Source organism: Drosophila sechellia, chromosome 3R, assembly GCF_004382195.2.
Source record: "Drosophila sechellia strain sech25 chromosome 3R, ASM438219v1, whole genome shotgun sequence".
Taxonomy (NCBI): domain Eukaryota; kingdom Metazoa; phylum Arthropoda; class Insecta; order Diptera; family Drosophilidae; genus Drosophila; species Drosophila sechellia.
In genome coordinates, this window is record NC_045952.1 from 13,436,247 (window position 1) to 13,451,785 (window position 15,539).

General features: G+C 36.4%; 1 protein-coding gene across 8 annotated transcripts; it reads left to right on the forward strand.

Annotated features, from left to right (window-relative positions):
* Positions 1 to 4,881: 4,881 nt before the first annotated feature.
* Positions 4,882 to 14,154, forward strand: LOC6606319. 8 transcript variants are annotated; one of them, XR_004362001.1, is made up of 9 exons: positions 4,882 to 4,897; positions 5,967 to 6,108; positions 6,651 to 6,860; positions 8,653 to 8,722; positions 8,793 to 8,902; positions 10,664 to 11,035; positions 12,212 to 12,442; positions 12,966 to 13,134; positions 13,682 to 14,154. XR_004362001.1 is itself a non-coding variant. In XM_002031088.2 (8 exons), the coding sequence occupies exons 2-8, from the start codon at positions 6,018 to 6,020 to the stop codon at positions 13,699 to 13,701; spliced, it is 1,104 nt and encodes a 367-aa protein (XP_002031124.1). In that variant the 5' UTR covers positions 4,896 to 4,982; positions 5,967 to 6,017; the 3' UTR covers positions 13,702 to 14,154. The 8 variants fall into 8 exon arrangements, 4 of the variants coding, with proteins under 4 accessions (XP_002031124.1, XP_032576683.1, XP_032576684.1 ...); XR_004362000.1 differs by having other exon boundaries at positions 4,896 to 4,982; XR_004362003.1 differs by having other exon boundaries at positions 4,896 to 4,982; positions 10,664 to 10,870.
* Positions 14,155 to 15,539: the final 1,385 nt, after the last annotated feature.

A 15,539-nucleotide genomic window follows, 5' to 3' on the forward strand; every position in this document is an offset into this window, starting at 1 on the left:
CCAACTGGGTTGTGCTCACAATTTAGAGGCAAGGACAATTGCTATTTATTCGCATCCCCCTTTGAATCTGGGCTAATTGAATTGCATTCACATTCAAAGAAATGCACCTGGCTCTGGCCATGGCTTCTAAGAATAAATTTCACTCCGACACCTTGAGGCATCTCGGCGGCACGGCGCAAATGAATGGGATCTGGTGGCATATGTTTCCTCCTCGAATGCAATCCGCATATGTTCGTCTCGATTGGCAACTAAGCCAATTTGCCAACTGGAAATTGAGTCGAGCACTTGGCTGCGCTCCTTTGGGAAATTCGCATCATGATGCGCCCAACTAACCAACTAACAATTGCGGCCAAATTACACGAAGACTGCAGGATCTTCGAAGGATCCAAGGACACATACCCCAGCCCAAGTTGCAGGTGTCAATTTGTACAAGCCCTCATTTGTGCCCTTTGCACCCACAATTCACAGTTCGCCTTGTTTACAATTTCCCATTATCCCTTCGCCCATAAATCCCCCGATGGCTGAAATCAGGGCTGAAATCATAAATTTATGCATAACAGAGCAATTTATTTGTGGCTCATGGTTTTTAGTATTCTGGTTTGATTAAGGTAAAGTATGATTTATTTGGCGTTCATAGAAGGAAATTCTAAATAATATGCAATTTAAATACACATGACAAATACCTACGGAAATAAATTGTGTAATTTATTTAATTTCTATTTGTATATTTATTTCAATAAAATGACATACAAAATATAAATCGGAAGTTCTGTTTTGCTTAGTGGGCAGTAATTAAGTATAGAATTTCCTATAAACAAAGATAAGAAAAAAACTGTTTCCCTTGACGTCAACTTGCCAATTTACTTAGTATAAAGTCGACTTGATGTTTTGTTTTTTCCTGTTTTTGTCTATTTTTCGTCTTTCTTTCTTTTTATACACAGATATATCTTTGTTATATGTACGTGTTTCCAAATAAAAAAAAGCTTGAACATATTTTTATCACACAATGATGTGTGAAATATAGAAAACGACAAAAAACTAAGCGAAAAGACAGAAATCCTGAAAAACAGCCAAAGTACAAGCAACGAACAAGTTAAAAATTTCGACAGCCAAAAAGACGGGCTAAAAAATAAACGAAACTTTCAGTTTTGACCTTCCAATATTTTGGTATTGTTCGCTAGACACCCCCATAAAAAATTGAATGTATTATAATATCGAGAAACACTTGTGCCAAACATATCAAAACATTGTCCACATTTGTGCTGTCATCTGTGGGCCAAATCGACTCGAGTAATCTTTATTCATATACTTTGTATAATTGTATATATAAAAATCGCTTTATTACATATTTGCTTCCCCTCCAATTCATGAATGGAATGCAGAGCCAGAATAAATGGTTTTTTTTTCTGTGCATGTATTAATTTGTATACACTGAAAGTCAAAAATAATAAACAGGATGTACAAGTTGTATTTCTGTGACGTCAGCAGGCTATTGATAAACGAATGACTTCTTCGCAAAAAGGGGAGGAAAGTTCAGTTCAGAGGAAATAAATTGCAAGTGGGTGGTGGTCACTGGCTAACTGTTAATGGCCTTCTATTTATATCTATTTTAAACCAAAAACTTTTAACCCAAAGTGTCAAAAGCAATGTTCGTTTTCCCATTTTGCCAGTTTGTCTGAGCATCGTCAATCCATCACCAAAAAAAAAATTTTCGACGAAATTCAAGGTCAATTCAGTGACCCTTTTCTTTGGAGATCGGAAAGATGAAAGGAAATAGAAACTAATTTATTTATAAAAAAAATATATGGGCCAAACAAAATATGCCGAATAACTTGTGAATTTTACTAAATTTTCAATTTTCCAGTCCAAATCGTCTGGCATTCAGTTTTAATGAAATTATAAACAAAATGTGTGTTTTTCAGGCATCTGAAAGCCAAATAAATTTTGGAAGGCATTGAGCAAATGTACACATATCTCTTGATACATAAAGCCTCTATACATATATCCATTTTTTACTCCTCCACGATCTGCAATTGTGCGACTGCAGAAACAATTAATTTTCAAGTTCATTTGCGTGGGTCGGTGGCGGTTCTTGGGGAGCAGACCACATCCCCATTACCATTCCAATCCCCAATCCCAATCCGATCAGAACTTAACTATAGATACGGATTGCGGCTGCAAAATCAGGCGAGAGAATATATCCACGCGAATACGTCGAGTACACATATTTATTTTTATATTTCAAGCAGAATTCATTTGAAGGTGTCTGCTATATGTTAAGGTTAAACAGCGTTATATATAGACTCGGCAAAAACTATGTATTAGTGCCACATAATGTGTGTATTTTTATTCAAATTGTATGATAGACAGGCATAGAATGGCAAAAAAGCTTTTCAGCTAAGGCATTAGAAGCTATTAAGCTCTATTTATGAGTCCCCAGGTGATGCAAGTTGAAAAAATGAACTCAAAAATGGTCGAGAAAAGGATTTACTGAAACCTCTTAAAGCAAAAACTTTCATTTTATTTATAAGGGAAATCTTTTTGAAACAGAGAGCATACAAAATACTATGCATTCGGTACAAAAGATATTGTTCAAATGTATTTATTTTCGCTAATTTGCTATGACTCAAAGTGGTATTTATATTAATTATATTTTGTAGCTTTTCTGAGCTGCTGAGCCACAGCAAATTGCGCATACGCATCGTTGACATTGTAGTAAAGCTATAATTTGTTTTTCGTTTCATTTCACTTGCGAAAACTATATTCGTCCTTCACATTGAGAAAACAATTTATTACATACCAAGTTTTTTTTTTTTTTTTTTTTTTTTTTTTTTTTTTTTTTAAATGGTCATTCTATTTATTAAGGTTTCAAAAGGAATCGTTCAGTAATTCCTCTGAACTTAACCTAATGTGTGATAAAGATAAATGAGACCAAGTGGTATCTTAATTATAAAGTACAAAAGAAAATGTAATATGTTATGTTATCCTCCGGGTAAGGAGATCGCTGGGGTCTTCGGAGGGAGATGGGATCATCTAGGATAGTTGCTAGTTGGTTCGGGTGGGCTATAAGCCTGTCGGCATAACGGCTGCTGTGGAAATTACATACCAAGTGCGAAAGTAATAATATGTATATAATTTATATGCATTCACACTGCATTTGACTTTCTGACAGCTAAATATCTGCTCTCCTCATCCGAAATTAAATGCAGTTTGCAATTAATTTGGGTATAAACTGCGTTATAAAATATGGGGAATTTGCGAAAGCAAATTGTTTCACGTTGCTTGCATTTGTGCCACTAAATAATGAGCTTACATGTTGACCCCATTTCCCAAGGGACATAAATTTCTCTAAGATAATTATTTTGTAAGACGCTAGGCCAATTAAAATATTTTTAAAATAACTGAATTGTATTTGTGGTTCCTTTTAAGGGTATGCAATTCCTAGCCAATTTTTGTGTGTCCTTGAGCAAAACATCAAAGATATTGGAACAAACACAATCAAGCGCCAATAAACTAAAATTAAGTAAAAAAACCGAAAAAAAACGAAAGTAAAATAAAAAATTGCTCAATTCATTGTAGTGTGAAGCCAAAAAAGTGTGCCAGAAAGTAAAAGTTTAATCACATCACCGAAATCACTGATTGGCCGAAAGAAAAACCTTTGCCAGGTATTTCCCAATTTCCCGTGAGTTTTTGTGCATTTTCATTTGATTTTCGATTTGGTTCATCAAACCGCATTCGGTTCATTCAAAGTCAAGTTCAAGTTTAAATGACGCCGCTCGTCTGTTTAAGGGTAAAATTCACAAAACAGCCTTATATAAGCTAAACAAACAAAGTCAAAAGAACATTTGAATGCAAATGCATTTGGCCTTGAGTTCATGGGAGGAAAAACAAAAAGAAAACACATGCAGGAAATGCTGTAAGCGATCTGCACGATTGAAAAGGTCAACATGATCTCCATGAATGTATTTCCTATTATTAGAAACATATGTACTCCCAGATCTGCCCTTCCACTCGATGTAATTGTATATGATGGGGGAAGCTTTACCCATCTTTGTTTATTCGTTTTCGTAGGAATTTCCCTGGAAAATTCGTGTTTGGATTATCAAGCATTGGGTTGCACGTGGGCAAAAAAGTTATACTCTTCAGCAGGGTATAATCGAAAAAAGAGTTACTAATATTTTAGAAAATCAAGTAACAGCAAAATAATATTGAAAATATCAAACTATCCATACAGATTTCATTATCAATATTATATTGTATGGGTAAAGTATCTATTATTTGGTTGAATGTATCTGGACCAGTTTTGTTTATTTATCTGTGTGGGCATGTTGCTGGAAATGGTTTTTCCATTATCAGGAAACTAAATTATAGCTAATGCAAAAGCCAAAAGAAAACATAAACAAATAAACGGAATTTAAATGCTGTCATGGCAAAAATTCCATCGGCCTCTAACCACATTTTGAATTAGTTAGTTACAACAAACTGAATTCAATTCAATTCAATACCACAAGTGACGATTTTCCCTTGAAACATTCAAATATGTTAACAATATGAAAAACCATGGGGAAAACAAAAACAGAAAATAGGGTGTGGGATTTTCTGAAAGAAATATGGGCTCATATGCATATGTATGTGTTATGAGTTGGCTGGCTTTCTTTTTATGATCAACGCCAGCGTCATCGCGATTTCGGTATTGAATCGTTGCAAACAATGAGTGGGTGCCACCACACGATCTATTAGAATGTAGCGGGAAAGCTTTCCCATAACCGATCTCCGGAGCTTTGCCACACAGATGCGATGAAAATCGCTCACGGATAGAGCAACCTACGCCGTAAAGGAATGCGCCGTGCTTTTGCTGCCGAAACGGAATGGCAAAATTCTGAAACGAGGAAAATTGGTGAGGCGAATTTTCTTGGGGTTTGCAGTTTGAAAAAATTCTTCGTTGAGGATAGATCGCTATTTTTTAGGAGTAAATTTAAATTGTAAGCGAACCCGAAACATATTAAACAACACACAACTGAACTAGTAAATTGAATAATTATAAACGAAATGAAAAAAACAGTAAAATCAAATTAAATAAAGTGCACCATCACAGCTGAATGTGAATAAGAACAATTAACTGGTGAAATAATTATGGAATTATGATCGCATTATGAATGAATCGATGTTCCATAGCGAAAAGACATTGACTATAATTACATAAGAGAGATCGTACTCAATGACATTTGATACCGAAGTGTTGGAGCTCATCAAGAGTTTGTGCAGTGAAATATTAATGAAACAATCCCATATTGAATTAAATTCAAAATTAATTTAGTTTAATGGATAATAAAGAGTTTATTTTGAAATACTTCAACTGAATTGTTCTTAGACTTTGCACACTTCTTCGATACTAAAGTAAATTCCGCTGAAAGCCAGAATAACAGAACGATTTCAACTCAAGGACATTTAAAAATAAAACCCAATTTAGCTGCAGCTTACACACAGATACACTTACACGCACACACTGACACCGACACCTAGAATATTTGTTCTCATACTCAGAAGTGTGAAATTTGCTACGCAACAAAAAAAATATTTTTATATTCGAGCAACCAGGAGAATACACCGATACATGAAAAATCACAAAAACCGAACCGAAATATATTTATTTTTAGTGAGATTGATCTTGCGGTAGCTGCGGTATTATATTAGATTTTATCTATATGTTTTATAAACTTTGCACTGCTCTAAAGTGGCACACAGTCTGTTTATTTTCGAACCGAGAGACTTTCAACGCGAAAGCAAAAAATTCAACTGAGAAAACATCCCATCAATCGAGAGACAAGCGATTCGAATTTGTGCGTGGTGCCTAGCATTTCCCGGGAAATAGATTAAATCAAAAACTAAAAAAAAAATAAGCGGAAAGGAAATTTGAAACACATTGGAAAATTGCTAAGACATCTCTCTTCCCAACTTTATTGCAGCGAACGAGTTCAACGATTTTTTCGTGAACAGAACAAAACAAATCGATCAAAATGTTCAAAAACCACTTGGAAATGATTGGGCGCAATGAGAGCCCCAGCAAGAAGGCGAAATTCTGGCAGTCCTACATCAGGTCCCTGAAGGGTAAGCATCCGCCAAATAAGCTAAAAACTGACTTTAAAAGATAGTATAGTTATTCAAAACAACTATAGATTGGTCACAATAATAGTTAGTTTTCATAGTTATAAAATATTTCAAAAAACAATTGAAGATGAACTCGAAGTGTTCCCAATTTCGGTCTGATTAAGGGACACCCAAAAGTGATATTATTAAACCCTGAGCAGTGAGCAACACAAATAGCTTAGCCTATATGTGTATAGTCTATTTATTTTGGCAGGTGTCATATCAGCCGAGCTATATACCTAGACACGCTCTGCTGGGAAAGCTTTTCGCCACAGAATATTCGAATATATAGAGAGAAAAATGTAAAATATATGTGCTCGGGCCTTAAACAAAGAATAGGCTAAAATATAGGATACACATACAGGGGCGCATCTATGATAGAAACCGAATAGAAATCATACATTTCTGCAGCGCTGGCATTGAGCCAAATAGTGAAAATAGAATAGCCGAAATATTTGAAAAGCAATCAACTAACGCGTCGTTATCCAAACAACTATTTATAGGCTCCGAGGATATCCGTGCCCACGAGGCGCCCCGTGCCTCTCGTCCCTACAGCTCCTACCTGGACTCGCCCTCCTACAGGAGCATCTACGACGAGCCCGCCACCGCCAACGAGCGCGTCCAGTCCTCTGGCTACAGATATCTGCCAGTGAGCCGCGACACCTACGGCTACTCGCCCCGTGCCATCTACGATCATCACTACAGCCGAACAAGTAAGTTGGTACCATATACGGACCACATACCGTACTATCTACAGCCGAATCCCGCCTAACTGCTTCACACAGCCGAGTATCTGTTTCTTAATGCTTCCGAAATCGGTGGCCTTGCAAATGTGGATATGGAATTAATATATCCTATTATTACCATTTAAAGTAAATTTTAAATACCACTGATATATATGATCTGGCCAAACAACTTTATGCTAGAAATTGTTGTTTACATAACTAGTTAGCTGCCAGGAAACTAAAAGATACTTTTAACAATTTTGAAACTGGAATAGTAACATAGCTGAAAATCAGGTTCAAATGTTTTTGTTTACGTTTTCAATATAGATAACTTTAAAAATTTAATTAAAATTTAAAATTAAAAAGCCAATCACCTTATTGATATTTGCAAGGTTACATAAGCTTCGGTCCATCCGAACGCCAGTTCTTTCAGCCTTTCTGCTTCGATGCGCCATTCATCAATCAGTCAATCAGTCAGTCAATCAGTCGAGTCATTACAATCATCTCACAACTGCATTCTCGCCACCGCCTGCTATTGAAGCTTTTGACAACACCTTGAATATCTCAAAACCGCCATATTTTTATGCATTTTCATTTGAGATGAAAACTGCTGCGAGCGCTATGATTTCATAAATTTAAAAATAAAAATGGCCAGCGCCAAACGGCCAAATACAATTACGTCAATGAAATTTTCGTTTCGTTTCGGCTTGGTCGTGTTGATTTTGGCAAAAGGCCTCAAAAATGAACAAAAAAATCAAGACAATAATATAGGCAACACACACACAGGCGCTATATATCAAGTCAGGTATATAAGCGGAATTTTTGACTCAATTTTTTTTTTCGGTGCGTGCTCTGGGATCAAATGACTGTGGCGTCCCTCGGTGCGCGGAAAGCGAAGTTCTCTTTTCCGAATTTCCACACACTCACACACTGGCAAAAAAGCACCAAGCACCCAGCCCCCGCCCCCTGAAGTCCGCCCATTTCACCTTCAACCTGGTACCCCGTTTGCCTAAATTATTTAGTTTTCTTTTCGCTTTTTTTTGGACTAACCAATTGTTTTTTTCTTTTTCTCTCTCTTTCATAAATGTTTCAGAATATACATAAATGTGTGTCGTCAAGATAAATACACATATGTATCCGAGCGATATACATATGTATATATATATAAATTTTTTGATATTTTATGCGCACTCTCTCGATATATATTTATATATATATTTGTTGTTCTCTCTAGGCAAAAGACAACTTAAATTTAGTGAACAGGATTTTGTGTGTAGTTTTTAGTTTAAATATTGAAATTAGAAAACGATTTATTGAGTAGCCAGTATATACATCTGTATATATATATGTATGTGTTTTGTGTGTGAAATAAAATCTGTAAACAACATGCTGTTGCTTTTCTGTGGTGTTGCATCCATCCATCCAGACCATCCATCAAGGGCCATCAAAGGGTTTGCTATGAACTCCTATCGACTTGTATCATGACCACGGCTTCCAGTTCATTTATAATAAATTGCTTTTTAATACGCTTTACTGATTTCCCGATACCCTTCTTCTTCTATTTGCCGCTTTCGCTATGATATATGATAATATTGCTTTCTGGGATGACGTACGTATCGAATATTGCGCATACGTCGTGTGAGCCCACGCCTTAAACATGCCACTTTCTGTAAGCATCTATTTTTGAGTTCTTTGCTTGCTTAATTGTTGGAATGCTCATCTAGCTTAGGGAGTGCTTATGTTTAGATATTGGTAATATCAATCTTTTTTGTGTGCACAGTTCCAGCTAACTACGACGCAGAGAAGGCCTGGAATGATCATCTGAAGCGCATGCAGGAGATCGAGCGCAGGTGGGTGTCCCTATATCCATTATATTCTGGCAAGGATCACTTATCTTTTTGTGGTCTATTATCCACTTAGGTACCCATCTCGCTATGGTCTCTACTTGAGGGACAAGCCACTCACGCCCAACTCGCTGGTGCCCCTGGAGTACGAGCCAGAGGACAAGCTTCTGGCTGAGCTCAACAAGGGTAAGGATATCAAAGACATTTTCTAAATCCAATGCCAGACACAAAAGTCCGACACCAACATCAGCAGGAAAGTAAACAACACAACAACATCAACAACGAAAATTTTAAAATTAATATATATATATACAAAATGTAAGCACGAACTCAAGAAAAAAAAATAGCAAATGAAATCTGATCGCAACATCCAAAAACGAACTCAACGAAATATTTTTCAAATTCAGCCAACACAAAAAAAAAAAAAATACTTTTGCAGACTTTTCTCAATCTCGTTACAACTCAATTTTCGACTAAAATCTTATTTGTTTAACTCTATTTTGCAGCTTTAAGAGCTTGAAGCGCTGAGCGTTAGTGAAAATAAATACTATTGTTTGCTTAGCTCGTAGATAGACTCTTATAAATTAACGCAAAATCTGTTCAACTTAAACGAAGTGAAGGGATAAACGAAAATGAATTGTAATCAATATTTGTCTGTATAAAGAAATCCCCGATAAGCAGCAATAGTCAAGTCGAGTGAAAATTTCGTTAAATGTTTCATTGTATAATATATAAATATAAAATTACAACTGCTTTATTTTAATTATTAACTTATACAAAATCAACAACAACAAAAGTAATAAAACCAACAACAAAACATTTATAAAAAACGAACTCTAATTTTAATTTTAGCCATTAAATATATTTAAATAAACATATTTAACGAACCCATCCATCCACTCATTCGTTCCTAAAAACCATCCATACCCCGATTATCTTAAGCCTTTCTTCTAACAGCTGCTGTACCAAAGAGCATAGTTTTTGCTGCTAAATCAACTATTTGAGCCCACTGTAGCCCCACTGGCAACTATACCCGAACCAAAAAAAAACCAAAAAATATCCCTATTTCCGCTCTTCAGTTACTATAAAGAACCAACCTTAATCAGTAATAAAAACATATTTAATACCAATCAAGAAAACTTGTGTTTTGGATATTTTTATCGCAACGGAAATCTCACTTATGGTCCTTAATTCTCTAACAATTCATTCGCATTTCGATATTAATATATTTCAATGTTTATGTTTTCCTTGTCCAGTTCGCTGTTGTATTTCGTCTAGTCCCTCGTTTCACTACTAAAATCCAAACATAGAAATTCGCATTACACTGTGCGGTGCCTGTATATAAACTGCCAAAAATACGTAAAAAAACTAAACATTTATACAAACTCAAATGAAATATTTAACGAACTGTGTATTGAAAATGTATGTTTCATATTCTCTGGCAGACAATCTATAGATTTCAAATCAAAAACTTCCAATTTTGTAAACGTGTTTCGTGCCCACAGTTTTGTGTAATTTGTACTATGTATTTTGTTTCGTATGTTGTTTGTTTTCCATTGCAAGAGTATCTTGAACATCGTTGGTTGGTGAGGCTTTTAACTTTGGTAAGTACAGGATTTTAGGGACTCTAAGTTGCTCTTTATGAGCAGATGCAATGGTAGTAATTTTTGAAAATTTTTTTATGCCTTTTAAAACTCTTTTAATAAATTAAGGATAGAGTAAAATAGGTGTTACTACCAAAAAGTGTAAGCAGCTTACTTAAATTTCATTATGAGATTTTAGTGATGGTATATTTTGTAAAATATTTACCAACTATTTAAAGGTCAAACTACAAGTTCAACAAGGTTACGTTTCTCAGTCATTTATCGTAGAAGCTAGATATTTTCAGCCTTCCCACTCGGTGATTCTCGACATGGTTACTCACTTGACCCACCGTTCTGGTTTCAGCTCGTCGCTCGGCCTCGCCGTTCCGCCCTGCCAGGACGACCCGTGCCGGCAGCGAGCCGTACGTGCCACCGCCGAGCTACTGGAACCGCGAGGGCAGCGTGCCACGCGGAGGACCCTCGGTCTTCGATCGTGCCACCAGCTTGGCCCCGTTCACGCGGCCCAGCTTCCGTGCCAGCTCCCTGGAGCCGCTGGACGAACTCTTTGAACGTAAGTTGCCCGCGATCGCCGAGGCTGATTTGGCTGATTCGGCGCCAGCTGATGCGCCCAGTCGGCCACTCGGTATCTTTGAGCGCGCCGGTTCGCCAAGTCCCACTCCCGTGAAAGCCGGTCGCTGGGGACCCCGTCCCACCGAAGTCGCCTACGATGCTGAGGGTAAAAATCCAAATTTCACCTATACTTTCCCTACAAAAAAAAAAAAAAATAATAATAGAAACTAAAAAGAAAATCCGAAGAAGAGACGAAATTTGCGTGTTATTTGTTAAAAATTTATGTGACTTTATGTCCGCTTCCTTTGCCTCTCGAAATGCGAGACAAAACAATGATGGAGTTTATGATGGCGATGATGTGGGGAGAACGCGTTGAAAAATCGTTGCCATATTTTTCGCGACGTGTTCGGAGCACCACTCGCCCATCCCGCCCATCTGGTGGCCATATATAATTTGTCAAAATTATTTCCACTCCTTGGCTTCGCCAGAACGAGTATTTGTCGTGTTTTGAGTTTGAGTTTGCCAGCAGCATCAGCAAAATTAGTACAGTAAAGCCCGAAGTGTAAGCGCCGCGCTTTCCGTCCTCGAAGGCAAATCGATTTAATGATTTTCAAATTTTCGAAATGGCAAAAACATATTGGAAATTCTAAATTTGCACTCACTTTTAATAGTTTTACATTTTAATGCCAAGTAAATTGTAATAATAAAGTAATATACAAGTCCGTATCGTCATAAAATATTAGTGTAAATAATTTAATACCTTTCTGTCCAATTGAATGCCAAAAATCCGATAAAGAAATTTTGCAAATTTGAAAACCCATTTAACGCTTCATTGAATCGGTTAGCACTCCCCTGACAATCCCAAACCAGAACCCCACCTTCATATGCCCACTGGTTCGCTTATCGATGTGCTCACTGTAGCGCCTGTTCAGCCTGCCCACCTGTCACTTCCAATCGAATTTTCCTTATCACGTTTCCTCGCATTTCGCCCCCCATTATCCTTTGGTATTTTTTCCACAACGAAACCCCAACATACGCATGGAAAATATCAAATTATTGTTGATTGTTAAAGCGTTATTTTTTTTTATTTGATTTACTTTTATTTTAGTTTAAAAAAAAACATAGCAAAAACAAAAAATATTTTTCTTTCTGCTCTTCTTGTATACATTGCTACGACAATACAAACAATATCAAATGAAACCGAAACCCAACAACATCTGATTGTATACCCAATGAAACGCACAACAACGCCATACAACACCTATACAATACGATCCAATCATACCATCTCTGGATGACTACTACTACTACTACTACCGCTACTGAAATGCCAACAAAACAGGACTCCCCATCTTCCACCCACGCAACCGCTTCAGGGATCTGCTGAGCCCCAGCCCCAACTTGCCGATCTCCTCGATCGTGCGCGATCCCTTCTGGTGGGACGTGGATGACCTGGTGCCCTTCCGCGCCACCTCGGTGCCCCGTGCCTCGAGCCCCGTGGCCCGGGATTCGTACTTGTCGCCGGTGAAGAACCGCTACTTGTGGTCCAAGCACCCAGCCAGACCCTTGACACGTAAGCTAAAGATTCCCGATTCCTAAACATACATTCGGGTCTTACCAACTGTGGGACTAAATTGGTAATAAACTTGGGGGGACCATTTTCATTGGCTGTTGGTAAGATCGCATATAGTCTGTATATAGATGAACAGTTTGTAAATATTTTCGAATTGGTGCTCCCCATCCCTATAGAGAAATTACTATAAAAGCATGAGAGAAATATAATTGCACCGAAAAAATGTTTAAAGTAATAGAGTCCACCATAAAAATTCATGTAAAAATTAGATTGAACCATTCCAGATTTGTAGGCAAAATTTCTTAAAGTCTAAAGTTCGCTAAAGTTATAGAATTTAAAAATGTAAGCCCTAATGTTATGTGCTTTCCATAAATATTTAGATTTTTCCTTGTTCTTTAAATATTTGCATTAGATTTTCTTTCATGGTTTTGAAAAATTATGTTTTTCCCGACACATTTTCCAATATTGTTTATATTTAACATTATTATTTTTATTTTATTTACATTTGAATTATCATGAACAGCTGAGGAAGAGGATTTATTCTAAACAAAATATATAGATTCAAAATCACAAACAATCGTTTAGCTCTAATAACAAAGCGACGCTATATTAATCATATAGCAGTTCTGTAATTTTTTTGTACTTAATTTTACATAAATTACATGTAACGAAACGTAAAAAAAAACAAATTGGTAAGAAAAGGAAATGGCATGAAAAACGATAAATTTTTTCATTGTAGAAACTACACAAATGACTTGTAGTGCTCACATAATTTCCTATAGAATATTACGACCTGTAGTACCCTGTATTAGTAGTTTCTCCCATCATGTAGTGTTAATAACATAGAATTGATATATGCATAAGTCTTAGAATGACTGGGTTCTGTAGTTCTTGTGATTGTTAAAAAAAATTTAAATTTAATTTAACAAGAATTACCTTACTGATGCATGGTGGCATGCCTCAAATTTGGTTTTTTACTTAAAGTTGACTCCTTCTGAAAATAAATGAAATATGTAGATTTTTATTATATATTATAATTATGAAAATGTATCTTATAAGTTTTTTAAGATATACACTTAAACACTACAGAGCTCTCTCATTCCAAACCAAATTGTTTTTAACCCATGTTACAACTTCTGCACGCCACAAACTTCTTATAAATGTTCACTTCACTTAAATGTTTATTTCGAATAATATTTGGGATTTAGAGGTAATAATACTATTTTATCCGATTCGCAGCTCACCGCTCAATTTTGTAAACGAACGAAACAACGAACTACAAACCAACAAAAACATCCTGAAGAACTAAAACAACGAATGCATCACAAGGGGCCCCCAAAATAACGACAACCTGCTTTGGAGTAGATCAGTAGCAAAAGGCTTTTTAAGTCTTAATATCCGTGAAAAACGTTTGAATTTTTTCAAAACTGCAAGAACACCCCTCGGAACGAGAAAACAACCATCACTTCCGTCTGAGGATCTCAAAATATTTGCCAAGAAGTGCGTAATTCCCGTAGAAAAAAAAACAACCGTATAAAACTCAAAACTGTCTGTTTAATTTTTATTTTCCGATTTCTTAAGAACCTTATCGTAAATGTTAAGTGCAAGAATATGAAAAAAATCGATTTACATTTATTATAATAAAACAATAAAATCAACTTATGAGTTCCCATTTGCAACATCAACATCGCACACTCAATGGGCTTCATAAATTGTTCCTTTTTTGTATATCTTAGATGCTATATATAAAATATTTATACAACTATTTGTATTTGTAAAAAAGTATCGTCTCTCATGCGGAGCTCGATGACATTTAGAAAACTGTATAAGGCATATGTATATCTATCTGCCACAACACATCCAACATTCGGCCTTTCCACATATACATATGCTGCACATTTTCGATTTGTAATAAAACATTAAAAAAAAAACAACAAAATTATGAATAATAATAAATAAAAACTTCTAAAACCCAATCTAAATTGATTGATTTGGTAAAGCTTAAGGTAATCACTTAGGATCTTTTGGAATACGTTGTAGGCCACAATAAAGTTTACTGGGATGCAATGTCCTATTTTTTGATCCCTTCTCCGGGTTTTCCCCTTCTGTCCAGTGGTCTATGCCATTTATCTTGCCATTTACTGCCCCAATGCTCCATTTTTTCCAAGTAACTTTGACGTTTTTGGCGTTTAGCACGCAATTGTTTCGCACTTCTTGTTCGCTCATATTCTCCGCCTGCCATTTGTCTTGGCCATGGCTTTTGGCCAAGTTTGCACAGGGCTGGGAAAACCCAGAGGGAGCGGGAAAAATCATTGGGGGAGGGGGAAATATTCACTGGCCTGGCGGGAGCCTGTCAAGTTCCTGGCCTATGAAACACGCTTCATTGTGTTTGCTCTGCAATCGCCTTAATTTTCCTTGCTCCCTTATTGTTAATGGTCATTTGTGACTTCTTTTTTGGCTACACATAGATGTGTTTCTATTCTTTTTTCATTCCACTTAATTATTGATTCTAACGAATTTTCTATTTGCCAAAGGTCAATGCAATGTCAGAGCCAACTCCTGGGAGATCTCAATTGACGTGTTTCAATAGCATTTCAATTGCTTTTTAACTGCGTTCCCTAAAGTCTATGCGTGTGTGTGTATGTGTGCTTTTCGGGAAAATGGAAAATGCTCGCCCAGTCACGTGCAGACTTTGCAATTTTCGTGTGTCCCCCGTTTAATTAAAATATTTATTAATTTTCCTGGCCTTATATGCATTACATATACGCATAATCAGGGCCAAAATCCAAGCTTCCTTTTCGACTTCATCATGGTAAATGCTTAATGGAAATGGGGTGAATGATTTTCCCAATGCTATTGTTCGTTTTCCTCAATGAGTTGAGCTTTTCTAGGCAAAGGGAGTGAAATGAATGGAGATGTGCGAGAAATGGTTAGGCGAACATAGACCGTGATTCACATTTAGACCAATCTTTCACCCTGCCACGTTTAATTGACTTATAGAAGCCAAAAGGCTAGCATAAAATGAACCTTTACTGAATGGGAAAATAAACTTTATTCTGGATGCGAAAATTGTGGCTAGAATTTGCATGAAGCCATT